Source organism: Panicum virgatum, chromosome 8N (assembly GCF_016808335.1).
Source record: "Panicum virgatum strain AP13 chromosome 8N, P.virgatum_v5, whole genome shotgun sequence".
Taxonomy (NCBI): domain Eukaryota; kingdom Viridiplantae; phylum Streptophyta; class Magnoliopsida; order Poales; family Poaceae; genus Panicum; species Panicum virgatum.
The window spans coordinates 788,252-810,024 of record NC_053152.1 but is presented as its reverse complement, the minus strand read 5'-3'; the positions used below and the strand labels follow the sequence as shown (position 1 = coordinate 810,024).

General features: G+C 44.3%; 1 protein-coding gene across 1 annotated transcript; it reads right to left on the bottom strand.

The window, feature by feature from the left end:
• Positions 1 to 912: 912 nt before the first annotated feature.
• Positions 913 to 21,261, bottom strand: LOC120686256 (peroxidase 4-like). The gene is made up of 5 exons (XM_039968436.1): positions 20,856 to 21,261; positions 20,580 to 20,771; positions 20,344 to 20,509; positions 18,808 to 19,322; positions 913 to 963 (listed from the first exon to the last, which is right to left on the bottom strand). The coding sequence occupies exons 1-4, from the start codon at positions 21,069 to 21,071 to the stop codon at positions 18,931 to 18,933; spliced, it is 966 nt and encodes a 321-aa protein (XP_039824370.1). The 5' UTR covers positions 21,072 to 21,261; the 3' UTR covers positions 913 to 963; positions 18,808 to 18,930.
• Between the last annotated feature and the right edge of the window lie 512 nt (positions 21,262 to 21,773).

Sequence of the window (21,773 nt, the reverse complement as noted above, 5' to 3'; positions counted from 1 at the left end):
GGCATGCCACGTCAACGTGGGAAGCTCACATGACGCGTTTGGGACCTCCGATGAACTAATTAACAGAGTTTAGGGACCTAGATACACGATTTGAGAGTTTAGGGACCCATGTGGAACTTCGCAGCAAACTTGCAGACATGCGAAATATAATTTTTCAACGCGACAACGATGGGAGAATCATTCTGAATCCAACCTGATAACCTTGTGACTGATGATGACTGGAGTAGTTAGCTATAGAGACCTTTATGTAGTAGTAGTGTTACATAGTCAAAATGAGTTTAATGCTACATGCCGGATGTGGCGACTTTACTCCACCTCAGTTGTTGGGTGTTTGGCAGACTGGAGACAACAACCTATGCTCAGAGGTAGTATAAAAAAAAAACTATGCTCGAAAGAATCCTGGTTTTTCTGGTAATTTGTCTTGCGAAGAACATCAGTTCTATCTCATTGTTCATAATTCCATACGATGGTGAACCTGTAGTATATTAATTTTTCTGTGTAGGTTGCAGGTGTGGTGGTTTGGTTATCCTTCCAACCCAGGCAACAGTGCATGATGATTTCAGTTTTGAGTTTGAGCACTAATAATACATCAAGTTTCATTACCAACAGCTCGTGGGGATGTTGCGACCGCACATCTGAATCTAAACCTAACCAGTTCTAGTACCAATGCAACAACCTAATATGTATAGCTGCGTTGCTTATTCAGTTGTTCTCAACCAAAGTTTTGGTAGAGAAACAGGTACGCAGTTGGCTTTGGGCCGGCAAACTAAGTTGGAGCGATCGATCCTGTGTTGAGAGCAGGGAGGACAATACATGCATGCATGGAACGAGGCGTGCTTACCCTGACATCACAAGTAATAGTACATTATATTCTCGCATGCATATTAATTATATTAGACATACAAAAAAAGATGATGGAAGCAACAAGTGATACATTCATTATTCATTATTTAAAGGAATTACATGTTGGAGTAATGGGCTTGGCCCATTCATTCTAAAGCATTAAAAGAATTTAAAGCCCACTATTAATGCTAGGGAATCAATGCTTAATTCCGTACCGGGAATTGAGGAGGATCTCAACCGACTTAAAAGGTGGACTTCGTGTACACCACTTGTGAAGCCGGTAAGAGGAGGACGGTGAACCACACGCGCATGCGCGCTCGCTCGCCGCGCCGCGCCGGGCCGGGCCGTGGCCGTGGCCGAGGCGAGGCGCGGCCGGTGCGATGTGATGATGGCTATTTTGCCGTTGACAGCAATTAATCGTGCAATTAAATCTGTAATTAATGGCCATAACCGCATCACCTAAATGACTCTGATGGTGTCCAGGTTCAACGATCCTGAGCACCTGAGTCACTATATAAGGAGTGCCATTCCCCTCATCCATCCTGCACCAGAGCACTGAGGCAACTCGGCTCCTCTCTTCTCCCTCTCCAGTTGCAACAACTGAGTTCCCCAACGCTAATTTCTGCGCGCACAGAATTAGCGTGAGCAGGCCTCCGAAACCTTGCTCGCCTTGAGATCCTGCACGGGATAGGCGGGCAATCAGGTTTTTGGGTAACGCTTTAGCGTGACTGCTCAAAAATACTAAGGCTTTGCCCGATTGAACGACTACTTCCTGGTGGACGAGCCGAACGACTACGTCGACTACATTCTGGTGGCCGAACGACTACGTCGACTACATCTTGGTGACCGTTCGCGGGACTGCACTGCGAACTTCTTCCTGCACCGATTTAGTTCGACTACTTCGACTGAGGCCAACCGAGTAGATGTCTACTCCAGTTGGTAACAGCGCAGCCAATGCCTCCGGCAACGGCCCCGCTTCAGGGTACTCCCTGAAACTTTGGTTATTTATATTGTTTATGCTTATATGTGTGATAAGTATAAACATGTTCACATGTTTTATTTTACTCCTTAAAGTCATAGAAATATTGCTAGTTTATACATTTAATTTTGGAATTAAATTGTGCCCGAAATTGCCTAAATTTCTAACAATCCAAAAACCTGATTGTGTTAATAGGCTTTCGGTATCTAGGTTTGCTGCATCAATCAAACCACCACCTTTTGATGGTTCAAATTACAAACGTTGGCAAGAGCGGCTTATACTGTGGTTAACACTATCGAGAGTGATCCATGTGAAAGAGGGTAAGCCTGAACAATTCTCTCCAGAGGAAGGGAGTGCGTTCGATGAGGCTGATATCCTCTTTCGAGGCTTGATCATTAGTGTTCTCGGTGATAACCTGGTGGATTCTTATATCCGGCTGCCAACTGGCAAAGCATTGTGGGATGCTCTTGAGGCTCAATATGGAGTATCTGACGTCGGGAGTGAGTTGTATATCATGGAGCAGTTCCTTGAGTACAGGATGGTCGAAGACCGTTCTGTAGTGGAACAGGCTCATGAAATACATACTCTGGCAAAAGATCTCAAAAATTGCAGCAAAGAGTCCCCATGTGTGTTACCCAATAAGTTTGTGGCTGGAGGTATAATCTCTAAGCTGCCACCTTCTTGGAGGGATTTTGCTACTTCTCTAAAACACAAGAGACAGGAGTTCACAATAGATGGACTCATAGGGACTCTTGATGTTGAGGAGAAGGCGAGAGCAAAGGACATACGTGGGAAAGGAATTGTTGGTGCTTCAAGTGCCAATCTTGTTCAGAAGAACAACTCCCATAAGAACAAGAAAAAGCCACCGCAGAACCAACCAAAGACTAAGAAGACAACCACTTTTAAGAAGAAGAAAAAGACGGGAGTTTGCTATGCGTGCGCTAGTACGGATCACTTTGCTGCAAAGTGTCCGAACCGCAAAGGCAACAACTCCGCCAACATGGTTATTAGCGAGCCTGGAGGAACTTCGGGGTACGGTAATTTATTACCTACTGTTCTTTCAGTCTTTGGTTCACCCGAGTGGTGGGTTGACACTGGTGCTAATATTCATGTTTGTGCTGATGCTTCTTTGTTCTCTTCTTACCAGACCGGCGGGACTTCCTCCTTGCTGATGGGGAACGGATCACATGCGCGTGTTCTTGGTGTTGGTACGGTAAATCTGAAGTTTACTTCGGGGAAGACCGTGCAGCTGAAGAACGTGCAGCATGTCCCCACCATCAAGAAGAATTTAGTCAGCGGCTCTCTACTGTGTAGAGATGGTTTCAAATTAGTCTTTGAGTCCAATAAATGTATCTTGTCTAAGTTTGGTACTTTTGTTGGAAAAGGTTATGAAAGCGGAGGTTTGTTCCGTCTTTCTTTGTCAGATGTTTGTAATAAAATTGCATACAATGTTATTAACGTTGATGAAACAAATGTTTGGCATTCGAGGCTTTGTCACGTTAATTTTGGTTGTATGATGCGCTTAGCTAATTTGAGCTTAATTCCAAAGTTCACTTTTGTCAAAAATTCTAAGTGTCATGTATGTGTTGAATCAAAACAAACTCGTAAGCCTCATAAGACCGCGGAGGCAAGAAGCTTGGCACCCTTAGAATTAATTCATTCCGATTTGTGCGAAATGAATGGAGTGTTGACAAAAGGTGGTAAAAAATATTTCATGACTTTGATTGATGATAGTACTAGATTTTGTTACATCTATTTGTTGAAGTCAAAAGATGAAGCTTTACACTATTTTAAAATCTATAAAGCTGAAGTAGAAAACCAACTTGAGAGAAAGATCAAAAGAGTTAGGTCAGATCGTGGTGGCGAGTATTTCTCAAATTTATTTACTTTATTCTGCGAGGAACATGGTATTATTCATGAGAGGACGCCTCCCTATTCACCTCAGTCAAATGGGGTTGCCGAAAGAAAGAACCGCACTCTAACGGATTTGGTTAACGCCATGTTAGATACAGCGGGACTTTCCAAAGAATGGTGGGGTGAGGCTATATTGACTGCATGTCATGTCCTAAACCGTGTTCCTACAAAGAATAAAGAGATAACTCCATTCGAGGAATGGGAGAAGAAAAGGCCAACACTGTCATACTTACGTACATGGGGTTGTTTGGCAAAAGTGAGTGTGCCAATAACCAAGAAACGTAAGCTTGGACCTAAAACTGTGGATTGTATCTTTCTAGGTTATGCTATTCACAGCGTTGGATATAGATTTTTAATAGTGAAATCTGGAGTACCTGACATGCATGTTGGTACTATAATGGAGTCCAGAGATGCTACATTTTTTGAAAACATTTTTCCCATGAGAGATGAAACAAGTTCATCTAGGCAAGAGTTCATCAAGGATGATGGCTCTGCTGAGCCGATAGAACACAATGAACATACACTTGTAGAAAATCCTGAGGAGGATAACAATGATGCTCCGAGAAAGAGCAAGAGACAAAGGACTGTAAAGTCTTTTGGTGATGATTTCATTGTATACCTCATAGATGATACACCCAGAACCATTGAAGAGGCATATTCATCTCCTGATGCTGACTATTGGAAGGAAGCAGTAAGGAATGAGATGGATTCTATCATGTCTAATGGAACCTGGGAGGTCGTTGAACGTCCTTATGGATGTAAACCGGTTGGATGCAAGTGGGGTATTCAAGAAAAAGCTTAGGCCAGATGGTACTATTGAAAAGTACAAGGCTAGGCTTGTGGCCAAGGGTTATACCCAAAAAGAAGGAGAAGATTTCTTTGACACTTATTCACCAGTTGCCCGATTGACCACAATTCGAGTGTTACTTTCCCTGGCAGCCTCTTATGGTCTTCTCGTTCATCAGATGGACGTTAAGACGGCTTTCCTCAATGGAGAGTTAGAAGAGGAGATCTATATGGATCAGCCGGATGGGTTTGTATCAAAGGGTCAAGAAGGAATGGTTTGTAAGTTGTTAAAATCTTTATATGGTCTCAAGCAAGCGCCTAAGCAGTGGCATGAAAAGTTTGATAGAACTTTGACCTCTGCCGGCTTTGTTGTGAACGAAGCTGACAGATGTGTGTACTATCGCTATGGTGGGGCTGAAGGAGTGATTTTGTGCTTGTATGTGGATGACATACTGATCTTTGGCACTAGCCTTAATGTGATTAAGGAAGTCAAAGAGTTTTTATCTCAAAATTTTGAGATGAAGGATCTGGGAGAAGCTGATGTTATCCTTAATATAAAACTGGTAAAAGAGATCAATGGTGGGGTGATTCTTACACAGTCTCACTATGTGAAGAAGGTGTTAAGTCGCTTTGGTTATAACGACTATAAACCTGTCTCAACACCATATGATGCCAGTTTAATTCTTAGAAAGAACAAAAGGATAATGCGAGATCAGCTGAGATATTCTCAGATCATTGGTTCATTAATGTATTTAGCGAGCGCTACAAGACCTGACATCTCTTTTGCTGTAAGCAAACTGAGCCGGTTTGTTTCAAACCCGGGAGATGATCATTGGAAGGCTCTTGAAAGAGTAATGCACTATCTGAAGGGGACAATGAACTATGGAATTCACTACACCGGGAACCCAAGGGTACTAGAAGGGTATAGTGATTCAAATTGGATTTCTGATGCTGATGAGATAAAGGCCACAAGTGGATATGTGTTTACACTTGGTGGTGGAGCTGTTTCCTGGAAGTCTTGCAAGCAGACCATCTTAACGAGGTCAACTATGGAAGCAGAACTCACAGCATTAGATACCGCCACTGTTGAGGCTGAGTGGCTTCGTGAGCTCCTTATGGACTTGCCGATAGTTGAAAAACCGTTACCGGCAATCCTAATGAACTGTGACAATCAAACGGTAATTGTCAAGGTGAATAGTTCAAAGGATAACATGAAGTCATCTAGACATGTAAAAAGGCGGTTGAAATCTGTCAGAAAATTGAGAAACTCCGGAGTTATAGCCCTGGACTATGTTCAGACGGCTAAAAATCTGGCAGATCAGTTTACAAAGGGTCTTTCACGAAATGTGATAGACAATGCATCTATGGAATTGGGCTTGAGACCCACGTGAGTCATTCTATAGTGGAAACCTGTCCTATGTGATCGGAGATCCCGTGAATTAGGATGGTGAAACAAACTAAAGTCTGACTGTGAGAAGAGAACCTTTGTGAAAAGGGCTCATTCCGTGTATAAGGTGCATTTCTCTTCTAATCTGTATGGCAGGTTGGTCTATACCTTAATGTGTGCCAGGTGGTTTCTTTTAAACAAATGAGTTGTTTTCTTGAAACAAAGATGTTGTCCTACAGAACATCTGAAAGGAACACACCTATATGAGTTTGACCACTGGTCATGGTCTATGAGAATTGGGTATTCTCTAGAAACTCATGAAGGGCCTGGAGTATGACTTATAAGCTCCAAACCGCGGGGATGCTTTTGCAGCCTAGTACCAGTGTAGGGCTCTGGTCAAACTTGTTTGCACAAAACTGGCAATTCAAGGCATAGTCCATTGCACAGTTGTGAATAAGTGTAGCCTTTGTCCTAGATGGAAGTTCAACTTAACAGTCTTTGTCGAATACTGGTATATCAATGAGGGAATGAGGGTATTTCTAGTGTGGCTTGAATTTCTTGGTGGGGATTGTTGGAGTAATGGGCTTGGCCCATTCATTCTAAAGCATTAAAAGAATTTAAAGCCCACTATTAATGCTAGGGAATCAATGCTTAATTCCGTACCGGGAATTGAGGAGGATCTCAACCGACTTAAAAGGTGGACTTCGTGTACACCACTTGTGAAGCCGGTAAGAGGAGGACGGTGAACCACACGCGCGCGCGCGCTCGCTCGCCTCGCCGCGCCGCGCCGGGCCGGGCCGGGCCGTGGCCGTGGCCGTGGCCGAGGCGAGGCGCGGCGCGGCCGGCCGGCCGGGCGGGCGGTGCGCGTGCGCGGCCGGACGTGCGGTGCGGCGTGGCGCGGTGCGATGTGATGGCTATTTTGCCGTTGACAGCAATTAATCGTGCAATTAAACGTGCAATTAAATCTGTAATTAATGGCCATAACCGCATCACCTAAATGACTCTGATGGTGTCCAGGTTCAACGATCCTGAGCACCTGAGTCACTATATAAGGAGTGCCATTCCCCTCATCCATCCTGCACCAGAGCACTGAGGCAACTCGGCTCCTCTCTTCTCCCTCTCCAGTTGCAACAACTGAGTTCCCCAACGCTAATTTCTGCGCGCACAGAATTAGCGTGAGCAGGCCTCCGAAACCTTGCTCGCCTTGAGATCCTGCACGGGATAGGCGGGCAATCAGGTTTTTGGGTAACGCTTTAGCGTGACTGCTCAAAAATACTAAGGCTTTGCCCGATTGAACGACTACTTCCTGGTGGACGAGCCGAACGACTACGTCGACTACATTCTGGTGGCCGAACGACTACGTCGACTACATCTTGGTGACCGTTCGCGGGACTGCACTGCGAACTTCTTCCTGCACCGATTTAGTTCGACTACTTCGACTGAGGCCAACCGAGTAGATGTCTACTCCAGTTGGTAACAGCGCAGCCAATGCCTCCGGCAACGGCCCCGCTTCAGGGTACTCCCTGAAACTTTGGTTATTTATATTGTTTATGCTTATATGTGTGATAAGTATAAACATGTTCACATGTTTTATTTTACTCCTTAAAGTCATAGAAATATTGCTAGTTTATACATTTAATTTTGGAATTAAATTGTGCCCGAAATTGCCTAAATTTCTAACAATCCAAAAACCTGATTGTGTTAATAGGCTTTCGGTATCTAGGTTTGCTGCATCAATCAAACCACCACCTTTTGATGGTTCAAATTACAAACGTTGGCAAGAGCGGCTTATACTGTGGTTAACACTATCGAGAGTGATCCATGTGAAAGAGGGTAAGCCTGAACAATTCTCTCCAGAGGAAGGGAGTGCGTTCGATGAGGCTGATATCCTCTTTCGAGGCTTGATCATTAGTGTTCTCGGTGATAACCTGGTGGATTCTTATATCCGGCTGCCAACTGGCAAAGCATTGTGGGATGCTCTTGAGGCTCAATATGGAGTATCTGACGTCGGGAGTGAGTTGTATATCATGGAGCAGTTCCTTGAGTACAGGATGGTCGAAGACCGTTCTGTAGTGGAACAGGCTCATGAAATACATACTCTGGCAAAAGATCTCAAAAATTGCAGCAAAGAGTCCCCATGTGTGTTACCCAATAAGTTTGTGGCTGGAGGTATAATCTCTAAGCTGCCACCTTCTTGGAGGGATTTTGCTACTTCTCTAAAACACAAGAGACAGGAGTTCACAATAGATGGACTCATAGGGACTCTTGATGTTGAGGAGAAGGCGAGAGCAAAGGACATACGTGGGAAAGGAATTGTTGGTGCTTCAAGTGCCAATCTTGTTCAGAAGAACAACTCCCATAAGAACAAGAAAAAGCCACCGCAGAACCAACCAAAGACTAAGAAGACAACCACTTTTAAGAAGAAGAAAAAGACGGGAGTTTGCTATGCGTGCGCTAGTACGGATCACTTTGCTGCAAAGTGTCCGAACCGCAAAGGCAACAACTCCGCCAACATGGTTATTAGCGAGCCTGGAGGAACTTCGGGGTACGGTAATTTATTACCTACTGTTCTTTCAGTCTTTGGTTCACCCGAGTGGTGGGTTGACACTGGTGCTAATATTCATGTTTGTGCTGATGCTTCTTTGTTCTCTTCTTACCAGACCGGCGGGACTTCCTCCTTGCTGATGGGGAACGGATCACATGCGCGTGTTCTTGGTGTTGGTACGGTAAATCTGAAGTTTACTTCGGGGAAGACCGTGCAGCTGAAGAACGTGCAGCATGTCCCCACCATCAAGAAGAATTTAGTCAGCGGCTCTCTACTGTGTAGAGATGGTTTCAAATTAGTCTTTGAGTCCAATAAATGTATCTTGTCTAAGTTTGGTACTTTTGTTGGAAAAGGTTATGAAAGCGGAGGTTTGTTCCGTCTTTCTTTGTCAGATGTTTGTAATAAAATTGCATACAATGTTATTAACGTTGATGAAACAAATGTTTGGCATTCGAGGCTTTGTCACGTTAATTTTGGTTGTATGATGCGCTTAGCTAATTTGAGCTTAATTCCAAAGTTCACTTTTGTCAAAAATTCTAAGTGTCATGTATGTGTTGAATCAAAACAAACTCGTAAGCCTCATAAGACCGCGGAGGCAAGAAGCTTGGCACCCTTAGAATTAATTCATTCCGATTTGTGCGAAATGAATGGAGTGTTGACAAAAGGTGGTAAAAAATATTTCATGACTTTGATTGATGATAGTACTAGATTTTGTTACATCTATTTGTTGAAGTCAAAAGATGAAGCTTTACACTATTTTAAAATCTATAAAGCTGAAGTAGAAAACCAACTTGAGAGAAAGATCAAAAGAGTTAGGTCAGATCGTGGTGGCGAGTATTTCTCAAATTTATTTACTTTATTCTGCGAGGAACATGGTATTATTCATGAGAGGACGCCTCCCTATTCACCTCAGTCAAATGGGGTTGCCGAAAGAAAGAACCGCACTCTAACGGATTTGGTTAACGCCATGTTAGATACAGCGGGACTTTCCAAAGAATGGTGGGGTGAGGCTATATTGACTGCATGTCATGTCCTAAACCGTGTTCCTACAAAGAATAAAGAGATAACTCCATTCGAGGAATGGGAGAAGAAAAGGCCAACACTGTCATACTTACGTACATGGGGTTGTTTGGCAAAAGTGAGTGTGCCAATAACCAAGAAACGTAAGCTTGGACCTAAAACTGTGGATTGTATCTTTCTAGGTTATGCTATTCACAGCGTTGGATATAGATTTTTAATAGTGAAATCTGGAGTACCTGACATGCATGTTGGTACTATAATGGAGTCCAGAGATGCTACATTTTTTGAAAACATTTTTCCCATGAGAGATGAAACAAGTTCATCTAGGCAAGAGTTCATCAAGGATGATGGCTCTGCTGAGCCGATAGAACACAATGAACATACACTTGTAGAAAATCCTGAGGAGGATAACAATGATGCTCCGAGAAAGAGCAAGAGACAAAGGACTGTAAAGTCTTTTGGTGATGATTTCATTGTATACCTCATAGATGATACACCCAGAACCATTGAAGAGGCATATTCATCTCCTGATGCTGACTATTGGAAGGAAGCAGTAAGGAATGAGATGGATTCTATCATGTCTAATGGAACCTGGGAGGTCGTTGAACGTCCTTATGGATGTAAACCGGTTGGATGCAAGTGGGGTATTCAAGAAAAAGCTTAGGCCAGATGGTACTATTGAAAAGTACAAGGCTAGGCTTGTGGCCAAGGGTTATACCCAAAAAGAAGGAGAAGATTTCTTTGACACTTATTCACCAGTTGCCCGATTGACCACAATTCGAGTGTTACTTTCCCTGGCAGCCTCTTATGGTCTTCTCGTTCATCAGATGGACGTTAAGACGGCTTTCCTCAATGGAGAGTTAGAAGAGGAGATCTATATGGATCAGCCGGATGGGTTTGTATCAAAGGGTCAAGAAGGAATGGTTTGTAAGTTGTTAAAATCTTTATATGGTCTCAAGCAAGCGCCTAAGCAGTGGCATGAAAAGTTTGATAGAACTTTGACCTCTGCCGGCTTTGTTGTGAACGAAGCTGACAGATGTGTGTACTATCGCTATGGTGGGGCTGAAGGAGTGATTTTGTGCTTGTATGTGGATGACATACTGATCTTTGGCACTAGCCTTAATGTGATTAAGGAAGTCAAAGAGTTTTTATCTCAAAATTTTGAGATGAAGGATCTGGGAGAAGCTGATGTTATCCTTAATATAAAACTGGTAAAAGAGATCAATGGTGGGGTGATTCTTACACAGTCTCACTATGTGAAGAAGGTGTTAAGTCGCTTTGGTTATAACGACTATAAACCTGTCTCAACACCATATGATGCCAGTTTAATTCTTAGAAAGAACAAAAGGATAATGCGAGATCAGCTGAGATATTCTCAGATCATTGGTTCATTAATGTATTTAGCGAGCGCTACAAGACCTGACATCTCTTTTGCTGTAAGCAAACTGAGCCGGTTTGTTTCAAACCCGGGAGATGATCATTGGAAGGCTCTTGAAAGAGTAATGCACTATCTGAAGGGGACAATGAACTATGGAATTCACTACACCGGGAACCCAAGGGTACTAGAAGGGTATAGTGATTCAAATTGGATTTCTGATGCTGATGAGATAAAGGCCACAAGTGGATATGTGTTTACACTTGGTGGTGGAGCTGTTTCCTGGAAGTCTTGCAAGCAGACCATCTTAACGAGGTCAACTATGGAAGCAGAACTCACAGCATTAGATACCGCCACTGTTGAGGCTGAGTGGCTTCGTGAGCTCCTTATGGACTTGCCGATAGTTGAAAAACCGTTACCGGCAATCCTAATGAACTGTGACAATCAAACGGTAATTGTCAAGGTGAATAGTTCAAAGGATAACATGAAGTCATCTAGACATGTAAAAAGGCGGTTGAAATCTGTCAGAAAATTGAGAAACTCCGGAGTTATAGCCCTGGACTATGTTCAGACGGCTAAAAATCTGGCAGATCAGTTTACAAAGGGTCTTTCACGAAATGTGATAGACAATGCATCTATGGAATTGGGCTTGAGACCCACGTGAGTCATTCTATAGTGGAAACCTGTCCTATGTGATCGGAGATCCCGTGAATTAGGATGGTGAAACAAACTAAAGTCTGACTGTGAGAAGAGAACCTTTGTGAAAAGGGCTCATTCCGTGTATAAGGTGCATTTCTCTTCTAATCTGTATGGCAGGTTGGTCTATACCTTAATGTGTGCCAGGTGGTTTCTTTTAAACAAATGAGTTGTTTTCTTGAAACAAAGATGTTGTCCTACAGAACATCTGAAAGGAACACACCTATATGAGTTTGACCACTGGTCATGGTCTATGAGAATTGGGTATTCTCTAGAAACTCATGAAGGGCCTGGAGTATGACTTATAAGCTCCAAACCGCGGGGATGCTTTTGCAGCCTAGTACCAGTGTAGGGCTCTGGTCAAACTTGTTTGCACAAAACTGGCAATTCAAGGCATAGTCCATTGCACAGTTGTGAATAAGTGTAGCCTTTGTCCTAGATGGAAGTTCAACTTAACAGTCTTTGTCGAATACTGGTATATCAATGAGGGAATGAGGGTATTTCTAGTGTGGCTTGAATTTCTTGGTGGGGATTGTTGGAGTAATGGGCTTGGCCCATTCATTCTAAAGCATTAAAAGAATTTAAAGCCCACTATTAATGCTAGGGAATCAATGCTTAATTCCGTACCGGGAATTGAGGAGGATCTCAACCGACTTAAAAGGTGGACTTCGTGTACACCACTTGTGAAGCCGGTAAGAGGAGGACGGTGAACCACACGCGCGCGCGCGCTCGCTCGCCTCGCCGCGCCGCGCCGGGCCGGGCCGGGCCGTGGCCGTGGCCGTGGCCGAGGCGAGGCGCGGCGCGGCCGGCCGGCTGGGCGGGCGGTGCGCGTGCGCGGCCGGACGTGCGGTGCGGCGTGGCGCGGTGCGATGTGATGGCTATTTTGCCGTTGACAGCAATTAATCGTGCAATTAAACGTGCAATTAAATCTGTAATTAATGGCCATAACCGCATCACCTAAATGACTCTGATGGTGTCCAGGTTCAACGATCCTGAGCACCTGAGTCACTATATAAGGAGTGCCATTCCCCTCATCCATCCTGCACCAGAGAACTGAGGCAACTCGGCTCCTCTCTTCTCCCTCTCCAGTTGCAACAACTGAGTTCCCCAACGCTAATTTCTGCGCGCACAGAATTAGCGTGAGCAGGCCTCCGAAACCTTGCTCGCCTTGAGATCCTGCACGGGATAGGCGGGCAATCAGGTTTTTGGGTAACGCTTTAGCGTGACTGCTCAAAAATACTAAGGCTTTGCCCGATTGAACGACTACTTCCTGGTGGACGAGCCGAACGACTACGTCGACTACATTCTGGTGGCCGAACGACTACGTCGACTACATCTTGGTGACCGTTCGCGGGACTGCACTGCGAACTTCTTCCTGCACCGATTTAGTTCGACTACTTCGACTGAGGCCAACCGAGTAGATGTCTACTCCAGTTGGTAACAGCGCAGCCAATGCCTCCGGCAACGGCCCCGCTTCAGGGTACTCCCTGAAACTTTGGTTATTTATATTGTTTATGCTTATATGTGTGATAAGTATAAACATGTTCACATGTTTTATTTTACTCCTTAAAGTCATAGAAATATTGCTAGTTTATACATTTAATTTTGGAATTAAATTGTGCCCGAAATTGCCTAAATTTCTAACAATCCAAAAACCTGATTGTGTTAATAGGCTTTCGGTATCTAGGTTTGCTGCATCAATCAAACCACCACCTTTTGATGGTTCAAATTACAAACGTTGGCAAGAGCGGCTTATACTGTGGTTAACACTATCGAGAGTGATCCATGTGAAAGAGGGTAAGCCTGAACAATTCTCTCCAGAGGAAGGGAGTGCGTTCGATGAGGCTGATATCCTCTTTCGAGGCTTGATCATTAGTGTTCTCGGTGATAACCTGGTGGATTCTTATATCCGGCTGCCAACTGGCAAAGCATTGTGGGATGCTCTTGAGGCTCAATATGGAGTATCTGACGTCGGGAGTGAGTTGTATATCATGGAGCAGTTCCTTGAGTACAGGATGGTCGAAGACCGTTCTGTAGTGGAACAGGCTCATGAAATACATACTCTGGCAAAAGATCTCAAAAATTGCAGCAAAGAGTCCCCATGTGTGTTACCCAATAAGTTTGTGGCTGGAGGTATAATCTCTAAGCTGCCACCTTCTTGGAGGGATTTTGCTACTTCTCTAAAACACAAGAGACAGGAGTTCACAATAGATGGACTCATAGGGACTCTTGATGTTGAGGAGAAGGCGAGAGCAAAGGACATACGTGGGAAAGGAATTGTTGGTGCTTCAAGTGCCAATCTTGTTCAGAAGAACAACTCCCATAAGAACAAGAAAAAGCCACCGCAGAACCAACCAAAGACTAAGAAGACAACCACTTTTAAGAAGAAGAAAAAGACGGGAGTTTGCTATGCGTGCGCTAGTACGGATCACTTTGCTGCAAAGTGTCCGAACCGCAAAGGCAACAACTCCGCCAACATGGTTATTAGCGAGCCTGGAGGAACTTCGGGGTACGGTAATTTATTACCTACTGTTCTTTCAGTCTTTGGTTCACCCGAGTGGTGGGTTGACACTGGTGCTAATATTCATGTTTGTGCTGATGCTTCTTTGTTCTCTTCTTACCAGACCGGCGGGACTTCCTCCTTGCTGATGGGGAACGGATCACATGCGCGTGTTCTTGGTGTTGGTACGGTAAATCTGAAGTTTACTTCGGGGAAGACCGTGCAGCTGAAGAACGTGCAGCATGTCCCCACCATCAAGAAGAATTTAGTCAGCGGCTCTCTACTGTGTAGAGATGGTTTCAAATTAGTCTTTGAGTCCAATAAATGTATCTTGTCTAAGTTTGGTACTTTTGTTGGAAAAGGTTATGAAAGCGGAGGTTTGTTCCGTCTTTCTTTGTCAGATGTTTGTAATAAAATTGCATACAATGTTATTAACGTTGATGAAACAAATGTTTGGCATTCGAGGCTTTGTCACGTTAATTTTGGTTGTATGATGCGCTTAGCTAATTTGAGCTTAATTCCAAAGTTCACTTTTGTCAAAAATTCTAAGTGTCATGTATGTGTTGAATCAAAACAAACTCGTAAGCCTCATAAGACCGCGGAGGCAAGAAGCTTGGCACCCTTAGAATTAATTCATTCCGATTTGTGCGAAATGAATGGAGTGTTGACAAAAGGTGGTAAAAAATATTTCATGACTTTGATTGATGATAGTACTAGATTTTGTTACATCTATTTGTTGAAGTCAAAAGATGAAGCTTTACACTATTTTAAAATCTATAAAGCTGAAGTAGAAAACCAACTTGAGAGAAAGATCAAAAGAGTTAGGTCAGATCGTGGTGGCGAGTATTTCTCAAATTTATTTACTTTATTCTGCGAGGAACATGGTATTATTCATGAGAGGACGCCTCCCTATTCACCTCAGTCAAATGGGGTTGCCGAAAGAAAGAACCGCACTCTAACGGATTTGGTTAACGCCATGTTAGATACAGCGGGACTTTCCAAAGAATGGTGGGGTGAGGCTATATTGACTGCATGTCATGTCCTAAACCGTGTTCCTACAAAGAATAAAGAGATAACTCCATTCGAGGAATGGGAGAAGAAAAGGCCAACACTGTCATACTTACGTACATGGGGTTGTTTGGCAAAAGTGAGTGTGCCAATAACCAAGAAACGTAAGCTTGGACCTAAAACTGTGGATTGTATCTTTCTAGGTTATGCTATTCACAGCGTTGGATATAGATTTTTAATAGTGAAATCTGGAGTACCTGACATGCATGTTGGTACTATAATGGAGTCCAGAGATGCTACATTTTTTGAAAACATTTTTCCCATGAGAGATGAAACAAGTTCATCTAGGCAAGAGTTCATCAAGGATGATGGCTCTGCTGAGCCGATAGAACACAATGAACATACACTTGTAGAAAATCCTGAGGAGGATAACAATGATGCTCCGAGAAAGAGCAAGAGACAAAGGACTGTAAAGTCTTTTGGTGATGATTTCATTGTATACCTCATAGATGATACACCCAGAACCATTGAAGAGGCATATTCATCTCCTGATGCTGACTATTGGAAGGAAGCAGTAAGGAATGAGATGGATTCTATCATGTCTAATGGAACCTGGGAGGTCGTTGAACGTCCTTATGGATGTAAACCGGTTGGATGCAAGTGGGGTATTCAAGAAAAAGCTTAGGCCAGATGGTACTATTGAAAAGTACAAGGCTAGGCTTGTGGCCAAGGGTTATACCCAAAAAGAAGGAGAAGATTTCTTTGACACTTATTCACCAGTTGCCCGATTGACCACAATTCGAGTGTTACTTTCCCTGGCAGCCTCTTATGGTCTTCTCGTTCATCAGATGGACGTTAAGACGGCTTTCCTCAATGGAGAGTTAGAAGAGGAGATCTATATGGATCAGCCGGATGGGTTTGTATCAAAGGGTCAAGAAGGAATGGTTTGTAAGTTGTTAAAATCTTTATATGGTCTCAAGCAAGCGCCTAAGCAGTGGCATGAAAAGTTTGATAGAACTTTGACCTCTGCCGGCTTTGTTGTGAACGAAGCTGACAGATGTGTGTACTATCGCTATGGTGGGGCTGAAGGAGTGATTTTGTGCTTGTATGTGGATGACATACTGATCTTTGGCACTAGCCTTAATGTGATTAAGGAAGTCAAAGAGTTTTTATCTCAAAATTTTGAGATGAAGGATTTGGGAGAAGCTGATGTTATCCTTAATATAAAACTGGTAAAAGAGATCAATGGTGGGGTGATTCTTACACAGTCTCACTATGTGAAGAAGGTGTTAAGTCGCTTTGGTTATAACGACTATAAACCTGTCTCAACACCATATGATGCCAGTTTAATTCTTAGAAAGAACAAAAGGATAATGCGAGATCAGCTGAGATATTCTCAGATCATTGGTTCATTAATGTATTTAGCGAGCGCTACAAGACCTGACATCTCTTTTGCTGTAAGCAAACTGAGCCGGTTTGTTCCAAACCCGGGAGATGATCATTGGAAGGCTCTTGAAAGAGTAATGCGCTATCTGAAGGGGACAATGAACTATGGAATTCACTACACCGGGAACCCAAGGGTACTAGAAGGGTATAGTGATTCAAATTGGATTTCTGATGCTGATGAGATAAAGGCCACAAGTGGATATGTGTTTACACTTGGTGGTGGAGCTGTTTCCTGGAAGTCTTGCAAGCAGACCATCTTAACGAGGTCAACTATGGAAGCAGAACTCACAGCATTAGATACCGCCACTGTTGAGGCTGAGTGGCTTCGTGAGCTCCTTATGGACTTGCCGATAGTTGAAAAACCGTTACCGGCAATCCTAATGAACTGTGACAATCAAACGGTAATTGTCAAGGTGAATAGTTCAAAGGATAACATGAAGTCATCTAGACATGTAAAAAGGCGGTTGAAATCTGTCAGAAAATTGAGAAACTCCGGAGTTATAGCCCTGGACTATGTTCAGACGGCTAAAAATCTGGCAGATCAGTTTACAAAGGGTCTTTCACGAAATGTGATAGACAATGCATCTATGGAATTGGGCTTGAGACCCACGTGAGTCATTCTATAGTGGAAACCTGTCCTATGTGATCGGAGATCCCGTGAATTAGGATGGTGAAACAAACTAAAGTCTGACTGTGAGAAGAGAACTTTTGTGAAAAGGGCTCATTCCGTGTATAAGGTGCATTTCTCTTCTAATCTGTATGGCAGGTTGGTCTATACCTTAATGTGTGCCAGGTGGTTTCTTTTAAACAAATGAGTTGTTTTCTTGAAACAAAGATGTTGTCCTACAGAACATCTGAAAGGAACACACCTATATGAGTTTGACCACTGGTCATGGTCTATGAGAATTGGGTATTCTCTAGAAACTCATGAAGGGCCTGGAGTATGACTTATAAGCTCCAAACCGCGGGGATGCTTTTGCAGCCTAGTACCAGTGTAGGGCTCTGGTCAAACTTGTTTGCACAAAACTGGCAATTCAAGGCATAGTCCATTGCACAGTTGTGAATAAGTGTAGCCTTTGTCCTAGATGGAAGTTCAACTTAACAGTCTCTGTCGAATACTGGTATATCAATGAGGGAATGAGGGTATTTCTAGTGTGGCTTGAATTTCTTGGTGGGGATTGTTGGAGTAATGGGCTTGGCCCATTCATTCTAAAGCATTAAAAGAATTTAAAGCCCACTATTAATGCTAGGGAATCAATGCTTAATTCCGTACCGGGAATTGAGGAGGATCTCAACCGACTTAAAAGGTGGACTTCGTGTACACCACTTGTGAAGCCGGTAAGAGGAGGACGGTGAACCACACGCGCGCGCGCGCTCGCTCGCCTCGCCGCGCCGCGCCGGGCCGGGCCGGGCCGTGGCCGTGGCCGAGGCGAGGCGAGGCGCGGCGCGGCGCGGCGCGGCCGGCCGGGCGGTGCGCGTGCGCAGCCGAACGTGACGTGCAGGTGCGGTGCGGTGCGGCGCGGTGCGATGTGATGGCTATTTTGCCGTTGACAGCAATTAATCGTGCAATTAAACGTGCAATTAAATCTGTAATTAATGGCCATAACCGCATCACCTAAATGACTCTGATGGTGTCCAGGTTCAACGATCCTGAGCACCTGAGTCACTATATAAGGAGTGCCATTCCCCTCATCCATCCTGCACCAGAGCACTGAGCCAACTCGGCTCCTCTCTTCTCCCTCTCCAGTTGCAACAACTGAGTTCCCCAACGCTAATTTCTGCGCGCACAGAATTAGCGTGAGCAGGCCTCCGAAACCTTGCTCGCCTTGAGATCCTGCACGGGATAGGCGGGCAATCAGGTTTTTGGGTAATGCTTTAGCGTGACTGCTCAAAAATACTAAGGCTTTGCCCGATTGAACGACTACTTCCTGGTGGACGAGCCGAACGACTACGTCGACTACATTCTGGTGGCCGAACGACTACGTCGACTACATCTTGGTGACCGTTCGCGGGACTACACTGCGAACTTCTTCCTGCACCGATTTAGTTCGACTACTTCGACTGAGGCCAACCGAGTAGATGTCTACTCCAGTTGGTAACAGCGCAGCCAATGCCTCCGGCAACGGCCCCGCTTCAGGGTACTCCCTGAAACTTTGGTTATTTATATTGTTTATGCTTATATGTGTGATAAGTATAAACATGTTAACATGTTTTATTTTACTCCTTAAAGTCATAGAAATATTGCTAGTTTATACATTTAATTTTGGAATTAAATTGTGCCCGAAATTGCCTAAATTTCTAACATTACACATTGACACAACATAATGATTTCACAATTATATTGTTGAACGAAAATTTGGAAAGGGCACAAAGTTGTTGAATGTGACTGAAGAAAAAGCCTCAAAAGCTAATGCGCATTATTCCATCTTCACTAGTTAATCCTTCTGCAGTTCTTCCTTATCTCCCCGTTGGAACCCGTCAAAGGTGTAATATCACCCATCTTGATCATGCCTGTCACAAAATCTGCGAAAAATGTGCTTTGGCTACTAACATACGATTGGACTTGTGCGTCGGTGGCTCCACCATTGAAGAGCTCCTGATCAGAGTGCAGAAGCCCCTTCTTGCTAACAAGGTTCTTGTAGTAGTTGTTCTCAAAGACAGTCGGGGTCTGCAGGTCCAAAGGTGCCAAGTTGTTGTCACCTGCACCTGAGGTGCTAGGGCAACCTGATTGCCTCGTCCTTGCAAAGGCACCGTCGATGCTGGTTTCATTGTATATGTGGGCTCTGAAGTTGGTGCAACGTGCTAAACCAATGGTGTGAGCACCTGGCAAAATTAAGAGTTTATTAATCAAAGATGCAATAAGAAAATACTTTATTATGTTGATGAAGTATTTAAAATGGAAGAAGTGAATAAATGATATATTATATTTATTTATCTATTTATTTTGCAAAGAAGCAAGATGCATGGATCGCTCTACTTAATCAAATTACTGGTTTATAACATAAACAATGTCTCTGAAACAGGTGGTCTTGATTCTGTAAACAAATAAGAAAGAACAAAATGTTCGATTCTAGCGATCCAAAGGGGACAATGTGTGTGGTTGTAGTTAACTTGATTGCTATCTAGCTGGGAGATGTCGACTGATGATTGACTTTATGCTTGCTTCATGTAGTATACCATCGAGTTAGCTAGCATATCTGATGGTTGATTGATCTTTCAATTAGACAGGCACTGTTCGTTGAAGTTGCTACGTACTATGGCCAGGTTTATAACATGCAAAAGCATAAAGCTTGTACACACAAGCTTTCTTTCCTTCCAGAGAAACCCACCGACATACAACGTGTGGCATCGCTGTCACCTTTACGAACTTTATGTCATTCCATCCATATCTATACCAACTCTCTCGTGGTAGACGTGTGTTATGTGTTAGTAATAACCGACAACTAATGTAAGCTTCATTATCTGGTCAATTCACCAATAGGGTAAATATATGGTCCTGTCATGCACGGCTCGTAAAATAATATGCTGCTAGACAAGTATATATGTGAAGAAGGTTAAAGTCAAAACCTATCTCTATCAATTCCGTTGGCCATAGGGTGCTACCAGCTGTATTGTTAAAGCAGCTATCTTTACTTGAGAAGCAAAGTGTGGAGTGGTTCTTTATTCTCCCACTCGATCTACACTATGGTTGATTTTTTTTTTCAAAAAGATGTCATCCTTGTATAGTTGAAAATATGAAAGTCCCTAGCTAGCAAAGTACGGAGTAGAAGTCAGTGCAATTTTTTCTTACGAGATGTTGTTTACCAAGTTAGCTAGGAAATGTGTAGTTTGACGTTATTATTACCAGAGAGCGCGACCATGTCCTTTTGGGAGAGCCCCTGCGCGGCGAAGAGGGAGGTCAGGTTGGCGAGGCCCGACGTCGGTTGTGGGATGTTGTTGTTGGCGCCGCTGAAGCTCGCCGTTGTGGAGTCCCTCCTCCCAAGCTTGACGTCCCAGCTCGGCCCCCCAAGCTGCACATATGTATCGATCAGTACTTGCTTTGCTGATCAGATGAGCTCTTGACAGGGGCGACTAGCTTACGCTGACTACGCTGTCCCTGGCTGCGATGGCGAGGATGTCGGCGCAGGAGACGACGCCGGTGCAGACATTCTCGACGGCGGACTTGATGGCGTCGATCACCTCGAAGCCCCTGACGGAGGCGTTGTTGGGCTTCGCCATCTTCTCGCCCTGGAAGCTGGCCGTGTCGTCCAGCAGCAACGATGCGTCGCAGCCCTGCAGAATATGTATTGATCATGAAGGAGATGATAAGCCTAGGTGATGCAAGTAGATGATGAGGAAGTAGTAAGACGCTAGTACTTGGACGAAGCAGTCGTGGAAGAAGAGGCGAACGATGGAGGCGCCCATGCGCTTCTCCCTGGCGATCGCGGGCTGCACCACCGACTTGACGGCGCCGTACAAGCCGGGGCAGGAGGTGGAGTAGAAGCTGGTGGAGAGCTGCGCCGACGAGGTGCCGGCCAGCACCAAGAGGAGAGCGATGCAGCTTGCAGCTGCTGCTGATGCACGAGCAGCCATAGTGATCTTCTAATTAATGGTGAGTATGTACGCTGCTGCTAATGATGAACAAGATGCAGGAAGAGGCGAAGAGCAGAGTGCTGCCTGCCTGGACCATCGACACTGACTGGTATTTATAGCAGAGAAACTAACACCTGGAGTCGGTTTGCATGTTTAGATCGACTACAGTTCGGTCGATCATATAATACATGATTGATTAGATTACATCATGCATGAATGATTGTACCAAACCTACTCCGATCCGCGCGTCCGTTGGAGTTGGACTTTGAGTTGAAAAAAGAAAGCAGTCGACCAATCACAAAGGCAGGCCAGGCAAGCGTGTTGGTCGTGCAGGAATCACGCGTTTCAGACCATGGCCACTGTTGTTGTGGAGTCGAGGCAAGGCAAGGCCTGATTGCCTGCCGGCCGGGCCACCCTGCCCTATGCGACTTACTGCTGAGTGGGAACACTTGGACTACCTCTCTATCTCTAGTAGTATCCATATGCATTCCTTTGCTACTTGCTGTCTAGTATGTTGCCCATCATTCAGAATCCACCACGCGTACTTGGCTGCTGATGATAACATCTCTGATAATAAGGTTGGTTTCGCTGATAGATCCTGCATGCCATGAAGTTAATCTGACAGCTGGAAATGGAATCGTACGTTTTGGTCAATTTTGTGTGGCACTGACCTACTATTCAACTATAAAGTCTTCCCTTTCA

Bases quoted from the DNA above. Each gene is read 5' to 3' on its own strand.
- LOC120686256 (XM_039968436.1), bottom strand. From the start codon at position 21,071: ATGGCTGCTCGTGCATCAGCAGCAGCTGCAAGCTGCATCGCTCTCCTC. The intron at 20,510-20,579 runs GTAAGCTAGTCG...ACATATGTGCAG, and splicing joins CCAGGGACAGCGTAGTCAGC to CTTGGGGGGCCGAGCTGGGA. The intron at 19,323-20,343 runs GTAATAATAACG...TAATTTTGCCAG, and splicing joins GGACATGGTCGCGCTCTCTG to GTGCTCACACCATTGGTTTA.